The sequence below is a fragment of the Fusarium coffeatum genome (genome assembly GCF_003316985.1).
Source record: "Fusarium coffeatum strain FIESC_28 chromosome Unknown BRIP53273_contig_269, whole genome shotgun sequence".
Classification (NCBI taxonomy): Eukaryota; Fungi; Ascomycota; class Sordariomycetes; order Hypocreales; family Nectriaceae; genus Fusarium; species Fusarium coffeatum.
In genome coordinates, this window is record NW_022158060.1 from 1 (window position 1) to 25,093 (window position 25,093).

The window sequence follows — 25,093 nt, forward strand, 5'->3', positions numbered from 1 at the left end:
TTTTTTTTTCTTTGGTAAACTATCTAGGCCTGCATTCTCGAGCTTTCCCTACTATGTCCCATTTCTTTGGCATTCTTCAGTCCACCTATGATCTATTTCAACACTGTCTTAAAGAAGTGCGAGTGAGTAGCTTCCACCACTACTTCCCCCGTTGCTCTAAATTCCAGTACTAGCAATTGGTTTCGCAGTAGGTCTGACAATAGCCACAGTTGCGTCCAGGACTAACCCACACCGTTTTGCCGTCCTTGAGACAGGTTGGGCACTTGACACCTGGGATAGGCATATTGACGATTGGTATGGAACTTGTCTAAATTGTTGTTCAGTTTGAAGGAGATAATTTTGTATTGCAAGGTGATGATGTTTGTAGTTGAAGTTGGTGAGTTGTGAGTTGTGAGTTGCGAGTTGATTGTTGTAGAATCAAGTGGTAGGAATTCGTGGCTATTTATACTTTGTAAAATCTTGCCCGTGATGCATAGAGTGCTATGTTCGGCGTGATTCTAATTACACGTTCGCCTGTCAATCACAGCATAGACAACTCCGAACAATGGTACTTAACTGAGTCACTTTCTAAACAGTACAAGGTACTTGTGAATCGCCGTGCAAACATTGCGAAGTCTTGTGCGCCTTCCAGAATCAGATACATGAGCTCCAATGATCCAATGACAGTCTGTGCTATGAGTCTCTCTCAATAGTGTCAAACAGAACATATCCAGAGCCCTTTCAGTATGTGATGACTTGTTGTTAGCATAAAGAAATAACGTTCGTCTCCAACGGCTCTTGCCCGATTTTCCCCAACACAACGGCCGAATAAGCAACTGTACTTCGTTACAAAGGACTCTGATAAAGCTAATAATAGTGTTGTCATCATATGTATACACAACTGTTCATCGGTGCATTCTTTGCTGAATACTGGAATGCACTTTCCAATACCTGTTCACGCCATTGTGAACATATTCAAGGTCGGATAGCAGGGTTGGAGTAATCTGATCGATGGCCGACTTCACCAAGACAAGTGGTCGATACAATTGACAAAGCTTTCTCGGTAGGAATCCTGAAGCCTTGTTAAACTAGCAGGATTGTTTTATCCGTATTTTAGCCCGATTTGTGCCCCTCTATGAATCTTGAGATCTCTATCTCGTTGCATTTCACCCTGCGTAACAATACTGTAACCTTGGTCAGCTTCTCGATACATTTGCTACCTAGCATCAAAGTACATATTCCTGTCATTTCTTCCTCCTGCATACAAAAGTGTCTGTTTATAAACCTCCTTCCTTAAAGAAAGACCCCAAACGCCTGATCATATCGACAAACTGTAGAATCCACAGCACTAACTTGAAATTATCCATCAATACCAAGTTCTTTCCAAATAGGTCTCTAGCCAGAATCAAGTGAGAAAGCTAGCAGCTTATCAAATATCCTGGTCGAAGAACAGGTCCGATGCGTTGAATTGTGCAAAGTCGAATTCACAGCAGCCATCCAGGTCTTGTTGTGGGGGGTTGGACTCGGTGGCAACCTCAATATTGGAAGTATCGGCACTTGCCTCCATAAAGTCTTGAAGATCTTGAACCTGATATTCCTGTACTTTGGCTGCAATCACTCTGCATAACCGTGGGTCTGGAACTCCCCAACATTTAAGTTTTTCTTCCAGTTTCCGCTTCTTTGTTGAGTTTGACGGCCCAATAAAGCTATCCCGATAACGAGAAATGCTGATAGAGGCTGGCGCACTGGAGTTGTCCGATGTTGGATTGATCAAAGGCTCATGGTCTGTGCAATGAATTGTCAGCATCGCCTGACTCGCTGGGGCCCTCTTAAATTATGTTTGGGAAAAAGGGAAAATGGTCAATCGTACAGGGTGTTGATGGCCTATGCGCCGGGTCCTGGCCAGGGAAAATAATGTCGTAGAAGCCAAACCACCTCATCTCGTCGCTCATATTGGGCTTCTTCTTTTTGGCGGCTGTCAACTTGGCCGCTTGCTCCAGGGTGACCTTGCCTGCAGTAACGTCAGGTTCCATGATAGGACATGCATCTTCCTGGCGCTGGTGCTGGACAAGCAGGTCTTGTGTCAAAAAGCCCTGGTGACAACGGTTGCAGATCAAGGACTTGATAAAACCTTCCGGGATGTGACATCGCTGGATATGCTCCCTGTGTGGTACCATTACTTAGTACTTACAGACTGCAGGAGGCAAAAGACTTAACCTACGTGACACGATGTAATTTGGTCCACCCATGACCCAAGCAAGCGCGGTGAAGCTCTGATCTGTTGGCAGGGCCTTTAAAAAATGGGCAGGCGAACCTTGCCTGGACAGGTGCGATATCCCCTTGGCTGGGTAATACCAATGGCCGTTGGTGTCGTTCGCCATTTCCAACGTCGTAAGCGACATCCGGCTCAGTGAATTTCCTTTTTCTGCGGCCCGAAATGGGTCCTCCGCGAGTGGCCTGTTATGGAACAATTGTCAGTTGGAGGTCGGCCAGGCCATCATCATTGGTGTATGTCGTGTCCATCGCCCATCGTGTAGCCAAGCCCGAGGAAAATCATTTAGGGACCCTTGTTGAAGTTAGTGGAGATCTTCACGTCGATATGATTAGAGTGCTGGGGCTTTTGTATATAGAACTTCCAAATAGGTATGCCCATAACGAATAATTCTAGTTATCAATCTCTAATAGATAACCTTTCGTAGACGAGACATAGGGAGAGCTACCTTTCTTGTAAATATTACGTGTAGGTTATGGTCCAGAGGTGGTTGCTTCGGGTAAGTACTTAACCCGGTGGATGAGTATAGATAGTATACCATCAAGACATTCCTTGTATCTGAGATCCATGGCGCGGTAGGAAAGTTCCATAATTCGGTAAGAACGTAAGAAAGATCCTTAGTTCCGTGAGAATGTTCCATAGTCCGGTAAAAAAGGTCCATAGTTCCGTAATTTAAGCTCATAGCTTGGAATCCATAGCTTGATATCCTTGGGGCGATGATACAGAGAGAAGTCCTTCGTATACGTGGTCCATCCCTTGGTATTCTGCAAAGATTTTCTTTGTCAGCATGGTCCGATCCTGTCTACATACATATAATTAAGTCCTTGGGTCCTGTCTGTAATCCATGGAAGTGAAAGTCCTGAAGAAGGAATATCCGTGTGACTTCGGCTGAAGATTCGCTTGAGTCATAAGTTTGTATGCTCAAGTACCATGCGGCTTGCAATGATGACGCTGAAATGCGTGCGACTTCTAGCTCAAGATAAAGGAGCAAGCTAGACGTACCTGTGAAGATGTTAAACCTGTCGCCGGCCATGCTGGCCCTCGCAGAACATTGTCCCAGTTGGCACTCATGTCGAATGATGTCGGTGGGTTGCCAGAAGGCATCTCTTCAATTACCACGGTTTCAATAGCGTAATATCTGTTCAGGCGCAGATCAATCTTCCTCAAGTGATAGTAAGGTTCAATGTAGATAAAAAGAAAGATGGTTCGAGATCAGATGAAGAACCCTGAGATATATACATGCCCAGATTCCATCAATTTGCATCGCATTATCGCTAATACGCGTTCGCGCATTCCGAAATTACAGCCGACGTGAGGCCATCGGCTCGTGGCCATTCAGACTCTTCGGTATTGATGCCCAACCAGCTGAATGAGTTGGCACTATGGAACAACGCCACATCGCTCCTTTGATTGGCGGTAAGATCAATCTGACAAGGTCAGCAAATGTCCTGATACGGGTAAGAGACTTCTAATTGTATAAAAGTCCAATTACAAAGTAAAGACAAACCATGCCCAACACAACGTGTGAGAGACAAAATGTCACTGAGAAGCTTGAGGCCAGTACTCAGGTAGGGCTTATGGGCCGATGGGCGGCCTCTCGTAGTTTTGATCCAGTCACAATGATCGTGCTGTACGCACGGGCACAGGGTGTGGTTGAGGCACGGACATTGGTAACTGAATGGGAAGAATTGGGTGGCAGTCATCTCACCCTTAAGGATGTCATACAATCATAACTTGGGTTTATCCGCACTACCTGTCGTTAGTTGTTAGAATGACACTAGTTTTGCTAGCAATGAGGATGATGCGACGAACAATTCTTGTTGTCTACCCAGCTAGGCAGGAGGCCCCTCGGCATGGAGGCTGTGTCAAGGAACGACGCTAGCCAAGGCTGAACACTAGCGTGAGTAGGTAAGGCGTTCTTCCATTAAAGTTACACACAATGTCAGGACAGCAGGGATTTATAAGTTCGGTAGCTTCAAGGACAGTAATCAAGTCAAATGACGAAATGCGATTAATTTTCTAGCGGCCGAGAGTTCTAGCTAACAGAGTTATCTCGAGTTCTCCTACTTCTTTCTCTTAATCTTACTAGCAGCCTTGATGGGTTCCATGACCCAGCTCTTCTTGATATCTCCTGGCCTGTCATCCTCACCTGTGAACCAAACAACCTCGAAACCAAGTACTTTATCATCCTTAGGAAACTTGAACTTTGCAATCTTCTCAGCATCTGCGTTTCCGATATAGAACGCGTCCATCTCTGAAACAATAACACGATGGCCCTTTTTGAGAACCTTTTTTGTCGCGCCCCCGTGCCAAGTTTGGACGACCCAGTCTTTTGAAAGCTTGATGTTTTTTCCAGAGTCGGTAAGCGGGTCGTCCCACACAATAGGCGTTTTAGTAGGAACAAGGGCAGGGAGGCGGTTAAGGAACTTATTGAAGAGGCTATTATCCGATTTGGTGTTATAAAAGTATTCGACTTCGTCGGCGCCGAAGTGGTAATATGATGAGTTGAAGACCTCGTCCATAGTGTAAACTAGGTTGCTGGCGAACTTAAACGTCTTTTCCTTTCTGATGTCGAGCTGTGCATCTGGATCATCGAGACTCGTCTCGCCAACCACCAAGTCCTTTTTCCAGACACCACTGGATACGTTAGTTGAGCTCTATGTTACAGAGGTATAACTTACAAAATATCAGCATGACCAGGCATATCTGTCTCAGGATACACATTGATCCCAAGACTCATTCCATGCAGCACGACATTCCGAATGTCCCCGAATGTGTAGTAATCGTCAGTACAGCTGTATTTCACACTGGCATCGGTCAATCCCTGATACTCTGGCCATAAGATAGGAAAGCTTTCCGCATCGTAGATGTGCCAGTGGAAGTAGTTGAAGTTGTATTGGTGTAGAATTTGTAGTAGTTGGAGGATTGCTTTGACAGGAAAGAACTTCCTGCCTGTATCTAGCATGAAGCCTCTGTGAGGATAAAGGTCAGTCATCTTGTGTAAAGAGAATAAAGAACCAATGCCAAGAAGATGAGGAATAAGGACGGGAGGCAGGATCGGCGGTCAGCATTAATATAAATAGTTACACATACTAACCGCATGTAGCCAGTAAGCGAGATTGCCGCATGCGGTCAGGTAGGAGGAATGTGGCTCCATCTGTCGGTTAGCACGGCTCGTCAAACAAGACTAGCCTGCATACCTGAATCCTACCAGTGGTACCTGGACCAACCTAGACCTCAGAATGAAATGTGATTGTAGAATGGAGCATGGAAACATTTGGTAATTGGCTGAATCAAGCAGGGTATTTGCACGCTATGACAAGTAAAACTTTAATTAACTTGCTCAGGAAGCGTTAGTATTATTTTATCAAATATAATGCCCAGTTGCGCATTAATGAAATACGTAGCAGGAGATGAGTTCAGCTTATGCAAATGGCTTTAGCGTTACTATAGCATTCTTTTTCGTATTAGGACGCGAAAGGATCCTGGGTGGATACATTGCGGCCAAAAAGCTCTCACATGTAGCAAGAACTCGAGCAAAAAGGCGATGGTGCGACGTTAAAGGTCCTCCAGAGGGCTTGCAGAAGAGAGCAACAGAGCTCTCGATACACAGCGAGAGGACAGTATGAACAAGAAGCTGTTAATAATGCCAATAGTATAGATGTATACAAGTATTTATCACAGGTAAAGACATTTCCACGAGGCTACCCTGCACCACATATCCCAGCACATTGTAACTATGTTGCCATGATGTTGTATTAGATAGTCTAGCGGCACCGAGACGCACCAAGATGGAATCGACTCAGTCTTCTAATAATAATTCTGTTGTAAAACTATATATACAATTTAGGAAAGGACGTTTTCTCTCTATCCACCAGAATACAACATGACATGTTTTTACTAAGCAGGAATAAATTTAAATGACCACAGCTTTACTAATTTTTGTTATCCGGGACTGACACTGGGCATGTTCAAACAATAGTAAGATTTCGCTATATTGAGTTGACACTTCCATGCACGAGTCAAGGCGGTTACAGTGAGGGTGGCAATCATGGTGTTTGGGATAGTTTCTTTCATTTCAAAACTCACATTGGGCCTTTTTAATCAATCAGGAGCTACAATAGGGTGAGTCTGCGAGTCTTGTTGCACTTATTTGTGGTTTTTCAACGATAGCTAGGAAGTAGTTCTAAGAACGTACAAAAAACAAAGTAAAGAAATAGTGCAGCATAACCTACTAGATAAGTAGGGACACCAAGAATGGAGGCTAGATAACAAAAGAAGAGCAATAGACGGACCTTGAACAACACCGTCAGTATTCGAACTACGCAGCTAAAATAACTTTTCAAGCCGTCCGATAGTGAGAAATGAGTTTCAAGGGGAAGGGGAACCTTCCATTGTAGTATTGCAATACCTAGAAGCCAAATATTTGTCTCGAAGAAGAGTTGAAGCGGCCGGTAGCTGAGGATAGGCTTTAGAACCGACTGGACGTTCCCGAGACAACGATAGAGGACGTTATTTACCTTGGTAAGGATACAGTACATCTTAAGGCATACTGCAGACTTGAATCTGTAAAACCAGGTTTATCGAGTTTGCGGTAGTGGTCCTCTGTTCCTATTCTCACTCGAAGACTCTGCATAACTCTGGCTTGTTCTATCGGAATTATGGAGAGACTCACGGAAAGGGTCAACATCGAGGCATCTGTCGGTAGCGTCCAGGGAATTGCGGCGGGTTTGGGAAGCCAAGGGCGATGTTTTGCGCAGGTAGAAGATCTCTTCTTCAATTGCTCTATGAAGCGAGATCCAGTTACTGGTATGGCCATGGGCTGTTTTTCCTTGATTACTACCAGGGAAACCTTTCATTAGCAGTCTACGTTACCAAAAGATGGGCAGAAGCCTGTCGTGGCGGAAGCGATCATTGGAGGAACTGGTGGGACTCTCCAGCGTGCGATGTAGGGTTCACCCAATACGGTAAAGCAGAACAAGCCGATATTGACGACCTCCTGTCTATGATGCGGGATCTCGAAAGAGAGCTCAAATTGTTATATCCTTCCATGACAACAAACTGGTACACATTTCAGTGGTTAGAGAGCATTCTGGACTCGTGTATAAGAGAACTTGGAAAGGACATGGACCGCCCGCCGAGATACATTGCCAATCTCTATTACGGAGCACTGGACATACAGACCGATACCACCTTTGAAATGCACCGCATGGTTCGATCGTTGGAAATCTCTCTTTACAGCGCGCACCAATCTCTTGGTAGGGCCAGCGAATTGACGGTTAAGCTGGGTGAATTCCTACAACAACGACTTGGTATTGAAAGCGACAGCTATAGGATTGCCACGGCAGAGTTGAGGTGGGCAACCCAGTTGCTCTTCCATCTTGAGGAGCAGATACGTCGTCTTTCCGATGAGCTCGAGGCGTGGGAGATTGTGGGTAAGACACTTGAGGGCTCTGAGGAGTATGGCTTCCTAAACTTGGAGACAGTGATCTCGATTGCAATGGGGAATCGTTCAATAACGAATGAGGGTGTGATTGGTAGAGCCTGGGTAGGATGGGATAAGGAGATGCTTAAAGATGATTTCCAACTCCCTTCTGAAGAGGAACAGTATGTAGCCTTGTTGTTGGCAAAGAGGGGTTTACGGCCACTGTATCTAGAATGATCACAGGAACAGTCCAGTTAAAAGAATGCAAGAGGCCAGTGGTTGGTCCCCAGTTGGGGAGTAATCAAACGCTGGCCCAATGTAAGACGTGTACGGATAGCAATAAAAGCAACCGTGGTGTACAAAAAACTCCTCAGTCTTCAACGATACCTTGCGAAAGTGATGTGGAAACTGCTGCACATTAATTGCGTTCCTCCTGACACGAGTTCTATCAGGTAAAGCTACTGTGCAAGATATAGCCGTAGCTTGTATTGCGCTATTCCACGAAAAAGGTCAAGATTCAGATGCCAATCGAGCTCTGAGAGGTAGAGACTGCATAGTCCAAGACATCGCTTCTTTGCTCGTTACATCTACAACAGTCTGGCCAATCACCCCGCCATCTCGCAACAACCAACTTCTCTCAATCAGTACTACCCAAGTTGATACTATTTCCAAGATGCCAACGCAAACCAGGCAATGGCGTTAGTGACAGGCGTGCACGCGCCGACAGATGGAACGAATACTGAACGGTCGAATCCACCTATGGCTGGTCTGTTCAAGTCATGGACGTGTTGGTAGAGCACAGAGACGCATGAGCGGCTGGAAGGTGCTGCTTGTACCACCGCCAAAGGATTTCATCACTCCAAGCTCGCAGGTGCTGGATGCTAGCGATCGCCTTGAAGGTCCACAACAAGGCATCTGTTGATCCAAAGCAGCTTCGAGAATACCAAAGGATCTGTAATATCAATCAGTAATTGCTAGCGAAGCAAACGTGCGAGGACACTTACCGTCTTGTTGGTAGAACGGCTGTAGGTTGACGCAACGAAAAACCACTGGTCCCCGTGGACGATGATGCCGGGAATGAATTCCAGCTCATCAACCTTGTCACCTAAAAGCTTGACCTATTTTCGCCATTGGGCTGCGTGCTACACAGCCAGCTGTAGGCGTGCCTTTTCGGCGTTGGACCCGTCTCTCTTGGTCTCAACACTGACAGAGATCGGGTGAGCGCAGAGACTTGCCTGGCTGGAATGGTCGATGGAGGTGTCTTTGAGAATCGGCCGGATTTTATTGATCAGCTGATGTGGCTGGGGATCGCTGTCATACTGGGCATCGACGTAGAAGACAAAATGTACCTTCTTGCCCTGGGCGTTGTTTATTAGGTACGCAGGCTGAACTCCCGCACGGGTACTGGAAGTGAAATTAGCTTTAACGGCACGGGAGGATGAGTCTGATAAGGAACATACCAAGCCTGAAACCTGTGCAGCTGTGTCCCACGACACTCTTTACCATAGAAGACAAGATACAGCAGCGGCGCGTGCACAGTAGTATTCCAACCAGATTCGTCAAACTGGTTGCGACAAGCGTCTGCAGCGCCTGCGACGATGAGCTGAACAGCTGCAAGTTCGATTGTAGGGGCTAGATGCGGGAGGTATGTCTTCTCTGAGTCAAGAAAGACATGGGATCCGAAATCTGTGTAGGGTGAATCATTTCTCTCATTCAGCTTGGCGATCTCGGCCTGCTGTGTGTCAGTTGGACGTTGAAATGAACGTGAGTTGACTTACCTCCAAGTACTTTGGAACAACGCCAACAACGTTACTGATATTGCGAGAGAGAGCGATTAAAGAGTGAGGAATTCGTTTGTCGGATATTTGGAGTGGCGCTACTTCGACTCCATCTTCGGCGACGGCAAGAGCTGACAGTGACTTGCTTGGAGATTGTTGAGTTGAAGGACGGTCACTCTCAGAACGAGACGGTGTATCGCGAAGGCGCGGCTATTTGACCGGTGGAACAGGCATCTCGACACCCAAATTAGCACGACGCGACTCTTGCGAACAAGGCGGCGACGCGAGTTGCTCAGAGTCAGAGGGTGTGCGCTTGCGATGATGCGGTTGCGACGGTGAGGGAGGATTGAAAGGGATGTCGCGTATCCAAGAAAGAATGTGACTATCGTCGTTGTATGCCATGGTGAAGTCGGGAAATGGTCAACAAATCATTCAGGCCAGCGTGAGGTGTGAGGTTGAAATGGATTGAGTTGGTGATGCCCCAACTTTGGATGGCCGGGCAACTAGAAATTGACAGTGACAGTCGCTGATAGAAGGATACCTTGACTTGAAATCCTTATCTTATCTATTACCATTCAAATCAGATTCATGGTCTGTTCGATTAATAATCACTCTGTCCCAAATAACATGTTCAATGTTCTAAAAGTCCATGGTGTAAGGATCTCCTAGTCTTGGGATACAAGGTCCAATCTTATCTTACCTTGCCCTCAGTTCTGGCGATCCGCCTGCTCATTCATCTTCCTAAATGTAGTCATGACTCGTCGACTTGCAGATGTTAAAACCGATTCCGGTCTTCGGAGTGTAATCGTCCGTTGGCGGTTAAAGACATTCTGGATTGCTTACAAGACTCCAAGCCCGGACCAGAAAGGGAATGTTGAAGGATTCTTCCACTCAGTCATTTCCACTAGGAGAGGTCAGGTGCTCCAAATTGAGTACTCATCTGTGGTTTCGATCAGTGCCATGTGCCACCGGCCGGCATGAAGGATTCACGAACTAGCTACATTCTGTACTTAAGGGCTCCAAACAATCCTTCCAGATACTTAACCGTACATAGCTTACTCCCCTCACTGTAACATTACAGGAGAATTTCAGTTAGTACTAGGAGTGAGAGTCAGCTGTTGGGTTACATTGCTGAATCCTCCGAAATCATCATTGCGTTATCGGGTAATTCTACGTGAACCATTTGGCCTTTCATCATATTGGGAACTCCAAATAGCCTAATGTTATTCCTGTTCTTCGTATATCATAAGAACACAAGAGCCGAGCCGTTTCAGTCTAGGAAATCAACAGTTATTTGATCCATCCTCATTGTTAATAACCATCGGGTCAGGCAGAAGGTAGTTCTGAACCCGTGGGCTCAAAATCAGACACATCGTCGACCAAGTAGCTACAATAATTCTCTTCCCTACTCCCCAAGAATGTATGCCACTTCCTTCATCAATCTGGCCTTCGCGAGCCTTGTCATGGCTTCGCCCCAAGGCGTTCCCGATAAGCCAATCGTGTTCTGGGCGCGCCTCTACGCCGACTCAGCCGACTGCAGCGGTGCAGCGAGCTACAGCTACCTCTCTACCCAAGGCAATTGCATCAACAGGACTGTCCCCGGAACCGGCTCTGCGATTATCCGCATTGGAGAGGCTGGCAAGTACTACCTTGCAGGATGGACCGAATCTGATTGCAAAGGCAAAGTCGTCCTTGTGGAAACGAACCCGGAAGTCTGCACCGATTTGGGTGGCACCGAAGTTAAAAGCTGGTCTGATGACCTGAGCCCATTCGGGGAGGAAAGAGTGGCTTTGAATATGTGAATATTATAGCCTGGTAGCACATGTAGCCAGTTCCGTGGCGCTCTGCTCAAGATTCAGCCAGGCCCAATGGCAGTTAAACATAGCTACTTTGGAACTCTCGGTCGCGTGGTCCCACAGGTCAATTCTCATGCACTCAAAGAGATGTTATAGTCCAAAGGTCACTAGATTCCTTGGGTCGCTTGAACCTCACGCGCTAAGTGCTATGACCATAGCATCGCAGAGTAGAGTCCTCCGTTGTTTGTGACGCCTGGGGTACACATCAGATATCTCGCCACCTATGAGCTTCTGCACCTGTTCATGGCGTCTCGCTGTAGGCCGATCGTCATGGAGTTTGCATCATTTGAGAAAAAGACGTCCTTGATTACTTGTCTTTTTTGTGCAAATCGTGGAACTCTTGTGGTGTTGCAGCTAATCTTATGTTTTAAGCCCTGCGTCTAGAGTTTTTATAGCGTACCAAGTTTGGAGTCTTTTCAAGACTTTTCCTATCGATGAGCTTCCTCGAATTTGGAACCATTAGGAAGAGTAAAGCCTATATAATCTTTTGGCAGCTCATATGACGTCCCCCAGACTTGCTGGTAATCGAGTATCGTAACGAAAGGTGACGTTATTGACCCACCGAAGCGCCTCGACGCGCATAGTCTTGCAGTTTGAGTGTCAGAAGAATTGTCGTTGAGAGCATAAGGGATGAAATGATTTAGTTCTTGCATGTGATCTTAGACGAAACTTTATAGGATATTTCTTCTATTACTTACCTGCTTGGGAATTTGCTGCAGCAATTTAATGAGCCACTCAGAAACCTTCAATCTTCAGGTGCCCAGAGAAGAGCAATGAAGGAGATACATGTGCTTGTCGCTTTGGACTCCACAGTTGCACTCCAAAGGTTAGACCATCAAATACCACCATCGCTTCTAGATTCTCATTCTAATTCAACGAATCATCTAGAGGGGAATTCCTCCAAGACTCTGTATACGATCTCTATCCCAAAAGTACGAGCCGCGCCGCCATGAGGCCAAACTTCGGTAAGACTGACCCTCGATACCTTCCCATGGCTGCCAGGGATGAGTCTCAAGAGTTCCCTTGCGATGGAGGTCGATTCCATTTACCATGAGTACCAATGGATCCGGACTTGGGGATACCTTGTAGAACCAATTCAGCATGAATTCTGTTTGTGCCAATAGATCCATGCACTGCATTTTGTATAACAGGCTAAGGACTTGACTTGTGAGAAGATGTGCAAAGTTCAACATTTCGACTCTTGTTTGTCTCTCCCAGCAACTTCATGATTAAACACATAGTATGTGATGGAATAAAAAGCCCCCTGTTCCACAAAGGATCCATGTAAGGTTTTCAAGAACAGCTGCCTTATTGATGCATTTCGCTTGAACAGAACCTTCTCGCAAAGGAAGAACATCCCGCAATAGTTCTCAAAATTAATCGCTGCCTGGATAAATCCTCGCTTTTCGTTCAACGAGAGAACCAGAGTTGCCGGTTTGACCATTTTTGAGTCTTGCTTTTCCCACCACGCTTTGGGCGCATAGCTGTCCGTGACCCATTCCAACTCGATAAGAAGCTGTCGTGCGCCGTAAATGAGTCCCAGCTCAGTCGCTATAGAAAGCTCAAGTCTGGCATCTTGGTGGCGATAGAGACGTAGACTAGCCTGTTCTGCTTCTCTCACCTCAGATTGCGACGACGGAGCATTGATGGACTGTCTGCAACGTAGACGTAATGCTGATAGGAAGATGGAAAAGTTGCAACCCGCGAGACGGTGGTTGAGATCGCTGACGGTCGACTTGAGAAGCTGGTGTCTGTGGGTAAGGAAGTGTTGGAGGAATAGAGGTGAGGTTTTGATCAACGTACAGATGTCGCTCAAGTCTAAGAGTTCCATAATCTCGAGTATTATCTCCGGGCTTAGACGGGTGATGTTTGTCATAATGAAGGCTTACGTCCACCAAGCAAGATCAGCGATGTTATCATGGGGGACGTACACCTGGTTAGCAATGACTGTGGGATGACAATCATCTGGAGAATCAGAGTGAGTAGGCGGAATTCAGCTATTTATATCTCCATCGGTAGCCTGTTTCGCAATTCTAGCTTTGGCTCGAAGGACAGAGTTTGTCTCATGTATACCCTCTGGACCTGGTAGTAGACTCTATAAGGATCGATCAGTGTTTATGAATGTGCTGTGTTGATCGTACGGTTTGAAGAACTAGCATCTTGAGAGACTCCAATAGGAACCAAGCACGGTGGCCTTCCCATAGTATTTGAGATAATCTTGGTTTCCGCAAATTCCCTCGACGTGAAAACAGGTCATTTATGGGTGGATTTCCCTTTCTAGAGGGATTAGAGAAGCTTCATTGGCGGTAAGGTTTATAATGTTCTGTGCTAGCCTGAACATTGTATCAAGGCAAGGAGAAAGGAAAAGGCTGCGTATAAGCGAAGGAGTCATAAAACCTTATTCAACGTGTAAATAGATTTAGACATTCCATCTGATGGAGTCACCAAGAGTTTCTCACCTGTCAGTCTGTTGTTCATGTTTTTAACAACCACTGCCTCTTTTACTTTCAGGTCTTGGGAGTTCCAGTAACTCAGGTGAACAGTTCAAACCAAGACATCGATACATACCATTATAGACATGTTGCTCTTGCACCTCATTCTCACGCTCCATGAAGCCGACCAATGATCTTGCGCCACACACTGCAGCAGGGAAGGGCAGGACCGAAGTAGGAAGGTGTTGCGAGGATCTGCGAGCAAACGGACTTGTTGACCTGCTTGTCTTGTGACACAAGACGGTCAAAATTGTGTGTCAGCCTCCAAGAGTTTCACGACGGTGTCACAAGAGCTCCATTGTGCCGTATGTGTATCATATTCCAGCAGGTATTGGAAGCGTTTATGAGTGGGCACCTCACAGAAACATTCAAGGACATCACAGATGAAGATGAGCGCCTAGAACTGATCGAGAAAATGAAGGTCGAGAACAATTCGGATGTCGTGAATCGGAAGGAGACCCGCCTTCACTTCTTTCGCGATGCAGGAATAGGTGACCTTACTCCAGTAGCGAAGATATACATATTCACGGATATCAACGACCCAGACCAGATTACTAATTGAAAGCTGGACCTTTCCCAAAGACTATATTCTTGGGCCGTCGACCAACTCAGATACAGAGTTTGGAGACCCCAAACACCGCCGATTGATCAGTACTGTGACAACAATACACAAACATCGGGCTGGCATTCCTTGGGGTATCATCCCAAAAACCTTCCAAGATGCCATTACAATCTGCCGACGTCTAAAGGTCAGATATCTATGGATAGATACATTATGCATCTTACAACAACATCAAAGCTTGACAGACGATCAGGTAGCGGGTACAGAGCAGGACTTCGCCAAGGAGAACTCTGCTATGGCAGACATCTACAAGGGTTCCTATTTTACTATATACGCTGAGCTCTCTACTTCCATGGAAAGCGGTATCTTTTCCCCCATGTTGCCGCAAAGGTGCATTCAAGTGAAAACAACTGATGACTCTGGAAAGAGAGTGATGCTGTATGCAAAAGAAAGGTTACCTCATCGTGAAAGATTTGATCGTCGTGAAAGATATGAGATTGACACCCGAGGTTGGACTTTTCAAGAGTCCATACTTCCACCGAGGGTTTTACGTTATGGGAAACACGATATCAGTTGGAGATGCCGAGAGGCTTGTAGTTGTGAGTGTGCGTGGAGAAGCGATAGTATCACCGGTTTCCGGTCAGTTATAGCAGGGAGACTCGATCTAACAGAGCCAGAGAAGGCTCTGGAGTGGTGGAAGGATGTCCTTGCGGATTACACGACCAGGCATTTGTCAAATCCAAATGATAAACTGCCCGCGCTCTCAGGCCTGGCTCAGACTTACAGACAGGCGACCCATGACACTTACCTGGCTGGACTTTGGAAGGCTTCCCTACTTCACGACCTTCTCTGGTACATCGCAGGTAGCGGGGGACCAGGGTGGAGGCCTGCACAGTATCGTGCCCCGTCTTGGTCTTGGGCATCTATTGATCTTCCCCGTAACTCGTGGATGGTACTTTTTCGGAATGGAGGTGACACGGTTGCGCGACCTGTGTGCACCCCTCTAAACGTGGTCTGCCCACTAAAAACAAGCGACCCGTTCGGCAGGGTTGGAGTATGTCAGCTGGAAATACGAGTTCGTTTATTCAGGATCCTGGTGACTGGTAATAGCACATCGCAACGCCGATGGGGAATTAGTCAGATTCATGGCTTCATGACGGCGGCAAGATGCAGGGTGGATTCCAAAATGGAGAATGACAGTCTGAAGGAAGGAGATGAAGTTTATTGTGCGCCAACACTGGAAGCGAGCGAAACGCGAATTTGTTGTTTGATGCTGAAGCAATTACAGGACCGGCAATACACTAGGATTGGGTTCTGCGAGTTGGGCAGGCAAAATCATGATTGGGACCATGAGACACCTGAGGCATGCTTCACATTAGCTGAAGAACTTCAGCAAGATGCCTTCGAATTTAACGCCGATACTCTTGGTTCTATTGTTGTAGTGTAAGAATTTAAAACTTTGTTCTCTACAATACGCTATTGCAAGTTAAACTAGCACCATCACTCGGCTACTGTTTACAGATAACTTTCATGTAGTTACCTACATAGATACAGACTTCCAGGCCTTATGTTACTACAATATTATGGATCCAATGAGTAACAGCAAATTAGGTTGTTAAATTTGTACTCAGAGGCGAGGTAGTCTTATGGACGAGAGGTAACTGTAACCTATCCATGGGTAGCGCGACGGCCATTCTTTATTGTGTCTTTTAAATCTACTTAATCAGAGAATTAATGAAGAAAGACTGCTGGGTCGTTTATGGAGCACTGGTTTCTTACTTTTGTATAGAACAAGGGGACCGTATAAAAAGATGCGATGACATGTTCACAACGCCGAACACAAGCACGAAGCTAGGGCCTTCACTGGCGGACAGGGAGACGATGACGCGACTGCTTGTCTTTAAACCCATTGCGCTGCTCACCTTGACCTTTCTCTCGACTTGGTAAGATAGCGGATTTCTTTCATTGTATGTGGCAATGCAAGGGGCGAGAATGCCAATGTAAGTATGCCTGATAGAAATAGGCATTGAAAAAGGCAAATTCCTAGTCAGGTAGGTGTCATAAGAATTGGCCCGCAAGAGCATAAGAGACGAAATAATTTAATCACTTTATGCCAGCTTAGGTAAGCATTTAAGCTACTTTATTTCTGTAGCCTAAGCCTTAGAAGACATCTCTTCTGCCACGCTGCGGCTAGTTCATCCAGTTCCCTACTCCACCACTGCAAAAAAGGTAGACTGGTGGGATCTAACCACCTACGTTGGACGAACAGGGAATCGAACCCTGGACCACTCCCAGAAGGAAGACTGTCAGAAAGACGAACTTGCTAAGGGAGTATTATACCACTAAACCATTCGCCCGATTTGGATATTGATCGACATGCAATCGTTCTACTAAACCTGCGGCTGAACACTTGCAGAGAGTAAAATTGCAGTTGATCCGGATTTTAATGCCAATTGGGGACTGTAAAGCATTGGTACTTCTATTTCATGACTACTTACCAAGATGAATCTAGATCTCCTGCGCCAGCGGCTGCCCAACCATGGGGTGCTAACCACTCCTCACGTACATCCCCATCAACGGACGAAGGCGATTCCCAGTCGAGACAAGTACTATCTGGATTCTCCACATTAACTCCATCCTTCACTGTCCGACCTATGAACCTATCCAGAGGATCATCTAGAACAATGAAGTCTGGCTCATCCAAGACATTCACTTCTTTAGGATTCATGTCCTCCAAGATCTGCCAGATTCTTCGACGATTGGTCAAGCCTGGGGGTAAATCCAGTTTCACATGACTGTAATCCCATACGCTGTGCGAGCATTTCTCACACCCTAAACTTTCGCAGTCTGATCTTTTCTCTGGGATAAGGCCGCATAGAATTCCCCGTACCAATCTTTCCCAGTTCCATTCTCGCTGTTGGCTTTCGGGAATATCAGGAAACTGTTCGATTTTTTCCACATCGATGTCCCAAAGGAAAGGGATCTGGACAAGAATCCTTTTCCAAGATGTTTGAGGCAGTGTATGTGATGTAGGCAGTCCACACGGACTCCAATACCCAGCTACAATTTGACTGACAATTTCATCTGCCAGTTCCTCTGGTGGCTTGTTTGACTCAGGCTTGGGTTGAGTTTCTTGTGAAGTCGGATTCTCTAGTAGACGACCTGTGAGATTCGGGACTTTAAAAGGATCATAGTCCCACTAAGGGATGTTAGCTAAAAGAAGAGGCAATGGCTGCAGATACTTACCCATTCGATTCTGTGCGAGTACCCCAGGTAATACGCCGCTTCTGTGGTCCAGAAATATGTTCCTCTCTCAGTTTTGACGGGTATTTGAGGGGCATAATCACCGCCGCAACCACCTGGACCCTTGGAATAACGTCCGTTAAGGGTAATCCAGATGTCATCAAAGGACTTGACAGGGTAGGCGGTTGGTCGTTGGACGAACTGCCTAGCGATTGATGCACAAGACCTGTGAAAGCCAAGATAAACCCGACCGCTTTCGACATACGCCAAGTCCCGATTGCCATGGGGGGAATGCGGAAACACGGTTTTTCCAATGGAAAATAATGTGAAGTGGCCCCATCCAAACTCGTGGTCAGTATGACCGGTGGCTTCGTGCCAGGTGAACAACTCGTGTGGATGACTGGATGACTCGATAGGCCAGTTTCAGAACGTGGAGTAGAGGTATCCTAAGAGCCGAAATTAATTTGGTCATTAAGAACCAGTGAACCTTTACAGTATGATTGATCAGGGACTTGTGCTTCTCAGTCGAGCGGGAATTACCCGAAAGGATGAAAACTACCCTAAAGCTACTAGTAGCCCGTTCCGTCACAAATACCGTCTCGCGTTAACAGTGTAAATTTTTGTGATCGGATGAATGTTGTTCCTTAAGCTTTGATTGGCTGAACAGCTTAACCCGGCTATGACGCGAGTAGATGACAGGCCAACACGCTTTACGACCAACATCGACGCGTGAATCTTGCCGCTCAACACCAGCGCGTCAGATGAAGATACAGCATCATCTTGTCCACAACCACCCTTCATCAAAGCGAATGCATCCCACGAACCTATTCTTGGCATGACATCAAGACCGTTGTCACCATCGCAAAGCTTGACGTACCTACCACTCGAGACGCTACAACCAACAACATTCTCTCAGCAGCGGCTTTTAAAATCGAGACTGAAATCAATCATGTAACTCAATTTGACATTGGTCCACACCGAGACGGAGAACATGAGGCAAGACTGATTGACAAAAATATTGTTACTTTAACACATGATTCTATCTACAGGGTACTGGTCCCTGCAGGATCTTAAGGGGTTTTGCATCAGGCTACGCTGGGGCCCCACACCGTATTTAAGATTAAAGTTAATCTCCCGTTCAATGTTAGCAAGCTGCTGACCCCGTTCAGTATTGGATTCACCGCACCAGCCAAGGGTGCCCTGAAGATTAGTGTTCTAGAGCGAGAGTGGATTGATGTTACTGACAATACGGAGAAGTTGCTGTTTATTCAATGGAGACAGCTCACCTAAAACCTATGCTTAAATGCTAGCTACGTAGTCTAATGTACGTTACAAGAAGGTCGCCACCGTTTGTCAATAATATGCTGGACACTCAACGGGCCGTTGCGATACTTCAACTTTTCTCTTACACAATTAATTACAATTTTGCACTGCCTCGTTTCAACCTGAAATCGTATTTCACATTCATTTTTAGACTAGGGATCACCGCCACTCGCTTCTACCCGCTGCTAAAAAGACCTCATTTCATTGACCAATAAATCTCCATTTCGTATGTCCTTAAGCGAGAAGCTTGGCATTTCACCTCCTCCTTTTCTCATCTTCATGTTCAGGAGATATATAGACAAGAAACAACTTGGCATTCGCCCAGTCTTTCACTTGATGCTTGGCTCTGTTTTGTTGCTTATCATTTGCCGACAAGATGAAGCCGTCCATACTCAATTTCTTCGCCGTGACTTCAGTCTTGGCAGGCCTTGGTAACGCTGTCGATGTGAAATGGGATGATGAGAGTAAGTCTGCCGGTCCTCCCAGTGCTTCATAACTCACCATGTCTAGAGTCAATCAAACAAGCGGCGAGTACTGTCGCTCACGGCTTGGTAAAATACTATACTGGAAACAATACCGGCGACGTACCAGGAAATTTACCAGATCCTTATTACTGGTGGATAGCAGGAGGAATGTTTGGCACATTGATCGACTACTGGTGGCTCACAGGCGATGAAACTTACAACGATATCACCAAACAAGCTATGATACATCAAGTTGGTACTGAGAATGACTACATGCCTGATAATCAGACTATGACGGAAGGAAACGACGATCAAGGCTTCTGGGCCGTCGCGGCTATGTCAGCCGCCGAGCACAAGTTTCCCGATCCTCCAGAGGATAAGCCACAGTGGCTTGCACTGGTTCAAGCTGTTTTCAACGAATACGTCAGCCGTTGGGACACAGAACATTGCGGCGGTGGTCTTCGTTGGCAAATCTTTACTTGGAATGTGGGATACGACTACAAGAATTCGATTTCCAACGGCTGCTTCTTTAATATCGCTGCGCGCCTCGCCCGCTATACCGGAAACAGTACATATGCAGACTGGGCTGAGAAGGTCTATAACTGGGAGGAAAAGATGGGACTCATCACAAAAGATTACCAGATTCTGGATGGACTTCATTTCGCCGGCCGATGCCCCAGCTCCATGGACACCAACCAATGGTCGTACAATACCGGCATTTACCTCTATGGAGCTGCGGCCATGTACAACTTGACCGGGAAGGCCAAGTGGAAAACTGCTGTCGACGGAGTACTGAAGGATATTGAGGTGAAATTTACCAAGAACGGTGTTCTTTACGAACAATTCTGCGAAGAACACAAGCTGTGCAACTTGGATCAACAGACTTTCAAAGGGTATCTTACCCGATGGATGGCTACCACTTCACTCATCGCACCCCACACCTCCGAACGCATCATGAAAATCCTACGAGCATCTGCGCAAAAAGCCGCTGCTGTCTGCACAGGAGCCCCTGCAGAGGGCTTCAAAGGTACAGCGGGTACAGCTTGTGGCTTTACGTGGTTGTCCGACAAGTTCGATGGGATTGTTGGTGTCGGGCCACAGATGAGTGCGTTACAGGCCATCCAGTATACTCTCGTGCCGAAAGCCAAACCGCCTGTAACGACAAAGACTGGCGGAACGTCAAAAGGAAACCCGAATGCAGGCAACACCGGCCTGGATGTCAGCAATGATAAACCTGAATACAAGACGATTACAGCGATGGATAAGATACTAGCTGTGGTCATAACAGGCCTAATGGCAGCGGGCATCATTGGAGGTGTTGCGTTTACTGTGATTTAGATGGATGCGAAATTTGTGTTTTCTTGTATATAATAGAATTTAGACTTCTGCTTCATGGCGCAACAGGTGTTCGTATATATGCATCGCATTTCCCGGAACGATGGGCTTTATAATGCTGAGATATGATTTTATATCTACAATACAACAAGAGTTTATTATCTTCGTTTCAGTTTAATGATTGCTCTTAAGATACCGGGGACGACAAAGAGAAGAGACAATCGACGTCCAGTACCAAGTTAAACAGGTTCTACCCAACATTCAGATGCGGAGACATTAGAATTTCAAGTCAAAGAGAATGAAAAATAAGGTCATAATGAATCAATTGTATACCGTTTCTAAACCAATGGGGTTTAACAAAAGGGAATTATTGAGCAGCTAGAGGAACCTGGACAGGCGGGGCAGACAATCCGGCAGCGCCAACAGGGGGGCAGGTATGCAAGGTGTAACACTCCTGGGTCTTGCCAATAACACACCGCTTGCCGTCAAAGATGGTACCTTCACCACACCCCGGCGGCTTGGGGGAGACGCAAAGACCATTGCTGCGAGTAAGACCTTGAGGGCACTCGGGAGGGTTAAGAGAGACACACTTGCCGCCCTTACGAGTCGTTCCGGTTGGGCACTGAGGCGGCTTCAGCGACACACAGATATCGCCTCTAAGTTCAGTACCCACAGGACAACCGGGCTTGGTGTCGGAGTCGCAAGTCTCAGTCTCGGAATTATAGGTCATTCCGGGGGAACAGCCTGGGTTCTTCTCTGACGCACACTTGCTTCCATTCCAGCTTGTGCCGGGCTCACACTTAGGTGGGGACTTGGAGACGCAGCTGGTACCATCAAAGACGAGACCTGGACGACATGAAGGGTCCTTTTTATCAACACAGGCACTGCCGTCAAATATTCGACCATCCCTGCAGTCACGACGCTTCTTAGACACGCAGTTGGTGCCATCAAAGTGCATGCCCTTGGGACAGTCTGGAGAATCCCTCTCAGAAACACAAGTAAAGCCATTGAAGATAAATCCAGGCTTGCAGACGGGGCGAGTGTTGGAAACACAGTTCTTCCCGTTGAAGGAGCTCCCGGCCGGGCAATCAGGGGTGATTGGAGAGGTGCAATCATTACCGTGTCGGTCGGTACCATCCTCACAGTAAGGAAGATCAGGGTACTTGCAGTATCTACCAACAAGTGTTGACTTCTCAAGGCATTCAGGGCGCTGCTCAGAGGTGCAGTGATCACCAGTCATGATCTGGCCAATCTCACAGGTCGGATCATGACTCGAAATACATTTTTTGCCACTGAGGGATGAGCCTGGAGGACAAGTCGCGCGCTTCTCGATGACACATTTCTCCCCGTCAAAGACAGCACCGCCTTGGCAACTGGGATTCTCAGAAACAAGACACTTTCCATTAGTGTACGTCCCGGATCGACACTCAGGTACTGACTGAACGATGTAGACCTTGCCGTTGGACCTTCCTCCAGCAGGGCAACTCGGTTCCGCCAGAGGAGAAATCCAGCATCTTACGTTATCGTATTGGGATCCTGGGGGGCACTCATCCTCCTTCTCAGCTGTCATGTAACACTTCTCTCCGTTGAACTGGGAAGTTCCTGTGACAACAAGCAGAGTTACCAGTGGAGTCATCAGTAGAGAAAAATGTGCCAACCTCACAAGTTGCCTTGCTCTCAGAGGAACACACTCTCCCCTTCAAGTCAAAGCCAGATGGACAGGACGGCTTGTCTTCACAGACTTCGCTATTGAAGAAGCCGGGCTTACAAGAAGGGGGCTTCTCCGATACACAAGTAGAACCATCAAAATATGAGCCAACAGGGCAGTTTGGCTTAGTCTCATGAGTACAGACATTGTTCTCCATGACATAGCCGGGAGGACAAGACGGAGGAGATTCGCCAATGCCGTTACCGTCTGAAAGCTTTGTGTTGGGAGGGCATGACGGAGGCTTAGAACCAACACAACTCCCGTCTTCGAATCTGAGAGGCGAGTTACACCGGGGTGGTGTACTTGAAGTGCAAAGCCGGTTCTTGAGAGTAAATCCAGGAGGGCACCCCGGCTCATTGAAGGAAATGCAAACACAACTCGAGAGCATGGGTGGTTCAAGAGCGTTATTTAACACCAAGACAATTGGGATTTGGAAAGTCGCAAATTTACTGGGCATGTCGATGGACCTGCGCCTCAGAAGAGTCTCCTGACAGTAATCAGTCACCCTATGAGCAAAGGGTAGGCCAAATATGGAATCTTTCCCCCGTGGATGCAAGCCGCAAGAAAAAGATAGAGGCTCTTCTTAGAGATCCGGGATATATGGAGAAGATTGACCAAGCGGAACATTGGTCACATTGGACTATTTAGAGAACCTCGAACCGCGAGTTACTTGGCCGACTTTGGTAACGGCCTATTCGAAGTGCCATCTCACATATCTGACTGACAAGTCGATCGCCCTCGCTGGCCTGGCAGCAGAGTTCCGTGAAACAGCCAAGGATACGTATCTCGCTGGTCTATGGCGGCACGACCTGGAATACCAACTATGCTGGTCCGTTTGCGACACTTCACGCCCGCATCAGACCATCAGAACTATGAAACCATATGTAGCGCCTACTTGGTCTTGGCTCAACATGGATGCACCGGTGGTTTATGATCCAGAATTCAGAGTAAAATGGCGGGACACAAAATGCGTTGAGACTTTGGAAGTGTCGGTCCAATCTGAGGATCTCAACGCATTACACAGCTTTACCAGTTCGACATTGCGTCTACGGGGAATTGTTTTGCGGGGGTGCCTCACAAATTGTGCTGAAAAGGATCTTGGCCTTGCTGGGTCAGATCGTGGCTCGGATGTTGATCCCAACGGATTCAAGCTCAAGAATCTCCTCACTCGTCCTGGCCGAGATCCCGTGGAAGAAGTAGCGGTTCAGATTGACTGGGATGAATACCAGCTGTCTGTTGCTGAGGACCCACAGCGATACTCGAGGCTTCAAAAAGAACGGAGTTCGGAGCTCTTGATTTTGCCGTTCCGATTTAGGACTATCAGCTTTGCCCATGGTCTTGTTTTATGCCCGTTGAAAATTGCAAAAGACGAGACAACTTGTGTCAGACTGGGCGTATTTAGGTTTATGAAAGAAGGTTTTCCTACGTTTATACGGGAAACATTGGGATTACCCGAAGACTCCTTCGGTAATGACGAGATTGATCTCAAAGACGCTCGTCTTAGTGGTCTTGTACAGGAAGTTTGTATCCACTAGTTCCAAGAGATACTGCTTGGTTGGGTCTTGATGTGGACTTGGAGTATGTTAATCCACTATTTTTTGAGTCTTTCTGAGGTGCAAGTCCCTAATATATATATTGAATTAATGCTAGAATAATTGCAGGTTGTGAACCTAAATACTAATAAAGGTCTGGTCTTAAGGTGTATTTTGTAACTTATAAAGTTAGTATTACAATAGGTACTATAAAGGATCTTCTTCTTCTAATAGGTTAGTTATTAAATACTTCCTTAATAATATTAATATTAATAAAACTACAAAGTTGCCTAAGATGATATCTTTTAGAGTCCTTATTGATCCTGGCTACGTGCTGGGCCAAAGAACCAACTACAGGAACATTCCTCCGTATGTCAATCCTTTAAGCTAGTACCGCACCGAGTGATTTCATTGTCAAAGAGAGAATATTTGCAAGAAAGATCATCCGTATCGGCAGTTGGCTGCGAGGAGCTTATACTACAGAGAGTCATGTCATCCTGGATGTTGAAGAACCGCATTGATATATAGCCCGGCACTGTTGGAACAACCTCACTGGGTTAAAAGTCGACGTCCCTGATACTACGTCGTGTTGTATTTAAGCTCCGGATCAAGAGTTGCAAGGGCAGGAGTGACCTTGTGATGATGCTGCGGCTAGGACAGTAGCACGCACCAGGAGGATATAAGAGCTGAGAGTAGACTAAGTGCTATCTATGAATGATCTCGCCGGTAGAAAGCACATGAGTCTCATTAGATAACGCCCTCTGTGATGGGCGTGTCCAACTTAGAGCCTTACCACCCCTGGGCCATACATCCTGCCGTCTCTCGTAGAGGTTATCTACCCTCAGCTGAGTTTCATCTCCAGTCACCCTTTTTCAGAGTAATCGTCTTCTGAGGTGGTTTGGGCATTGATGGCCACTGGAGAATAATTGGAGCATTTCCTGAATGCATGGCCCCTTCTCTCCGCTTTCGCCATTCGCAGTAAAAGCTGGTATGAGTCAACTGGCTCGTCTGGTTTGACGTCTGGATGCGTGGGCCAAACTTCCCCGAGGTCATTGAGACTCTGCTCTTCGTGAGGTATACTCCGCACGGTATCATCTCGTGTGATAATCTCATAAGCAGTGAAT

General features: G+C 46.6%; 8 protein-coding genes across 8 annotated transcripts; 4 read left to right on the forward strand and 4 right to left on the reverse strand.

Moving 5' to 3' along the window:
• Positions 1–1,408: 1,408 nt before the first annotated feature.
• On the reverse strand, positions 1,409–2,156 carry FIESC28_09796 (uncharacterized protein; the record flags this gene model as incomplete). Its single annotated transcript, XM_031163931.1, has 2 exons — positions 1,409–1,764; positions 1,850–2,156. The coding sequence occupies 2 exons, from the start codon at positions 2,154–2,156 to the stop codon at positions 1,409–1,411; spliced, it is 663 nt and encodes a 220-aa protein (XP_031011994.1).
• Positions 2,157–4,314: 2,158 nt separating this feature from the next.
• Positions 4,315–5,246, reverse strand: FIESC28_09797 (uncharacterized protein; the record flags this gene model as incomplete). Its single annotated transcript, XM_031163932.1, has 2 exons — positions 4,315–4,888; positions 4,933–5,246. 2 exons carry the CDS (start codon positions 5,244–5,246, stop codon positions 4,315–4,317), a joined length of 888 nt encoding a protein of 295 aa, XP_031011995.1.
• A 1,666-nt stretch (positions 5,247–6,912) lies between these two features.
• Positions 6,913–7,913, forward strand: FIESC28_09798 (uncharacterized protein; the record flags this gene model as incomplete). The annotated part of the gene is made up of 2 exons (XM_031163933.1): positions 6,913–7,060; positions 7,114–7,913. 2 exons carry the CDS (start codon positions 6,913–6,915, stop codon positions 7,911–7,913), a joined length of 948 nt encoding a protein of 315 aa, XP_031011996.1.
• Positions 7,914–8,448: 535 nt separating this feature from the next.
• FIESC28_09799 (uncharacterized protein) lies at positions 8,449–9,856 on the reverse strand (the record flags this gene model as incomplete). Its single annotated transcript, XM_031163934.1, has 6 exons — positions 8,449–8,628; positions 8,681–8,794; positions 8,885–9,080; positions 9,137–9,408; positions 9,455–9,595; positions 9,683–9,856. The coding sequence occupies 6 exons, from the start codon at positions 9,854–9,856 to the stop codon at positions 8,449–8,451; spliced, it is 1,077 nt and encodes a 358-aa protein (XP_031011997.1).
• A 1,016-nt stretch (positions 9,857–10,872) lies between these two features.
• Positions 10,873–11,256, forward strand: FIESC28_09800 (uncharacterized protein; the record flags this gene model as incomplete). Its single annotated transcript, XM_031163935.1, has 1 exon — positions 10,873–11,256. The coding sequence occupies one exon, from the start codon at positions 10,873–10,875 to the stop codon at positions 11,254–11,256; it is 384 nt and encodes a 127-aa protein (XP_031011998.1).
• Positions 11,257–19,306: 8,050 nt separating this feature from the next.
• FIESC28_09801 (uncharacterized protein) lies at positions 19,307–20,732 on the forward strand (the record flags this gene model as incomplete). Its single annotated transcript, XM_031163936.1, has 2 exons — positions 19,307–19,394; positions 19,441–20,732. 2 exons carry the CDS (start codon positions 19,307–19,309, stop codon positions 20,730–20,732), a joined length of 1,380 nt encoding a protein of 459 aa, XP_031011999.1.
• Positions 20,733–21,096: 364 nt separating this feature from the next.
• On the reverse strand, positions 21,097–22,365 carry FIESC28_09802 (uncharacterized protein; the record flags this gene model as incomplete). Its single annotated transcript, XM_031163937.1, has 1 exon — positions 21,097–22,365. One exon carries the CDS (start codon positions 22,363–22,365, stop codon positions 21,097–21,099), a length of 1,269 nt encoding a protein of 422 aa, XP_031012000.1.
• Positions 22,366–23,309: 944 nt separating this feature from the next.
• Positions 23,310–23,972, forward strand: FIESC28_09803 (uncharacterized protein; the record flags this gene model as incomplete). The annotated part of the gene is made up of 1 exon (XM_031163938.1): positions 23,310–23,972. One exon carries the CDS (start codon positions 23,310–23,312, stop codon positions 23,970–23,972), a length of 663 nt encoding a protein of 220 aa, XP_031012001.1.
• Positions 23,973–25,093: the final 1,121 nt, after the last annotated feature.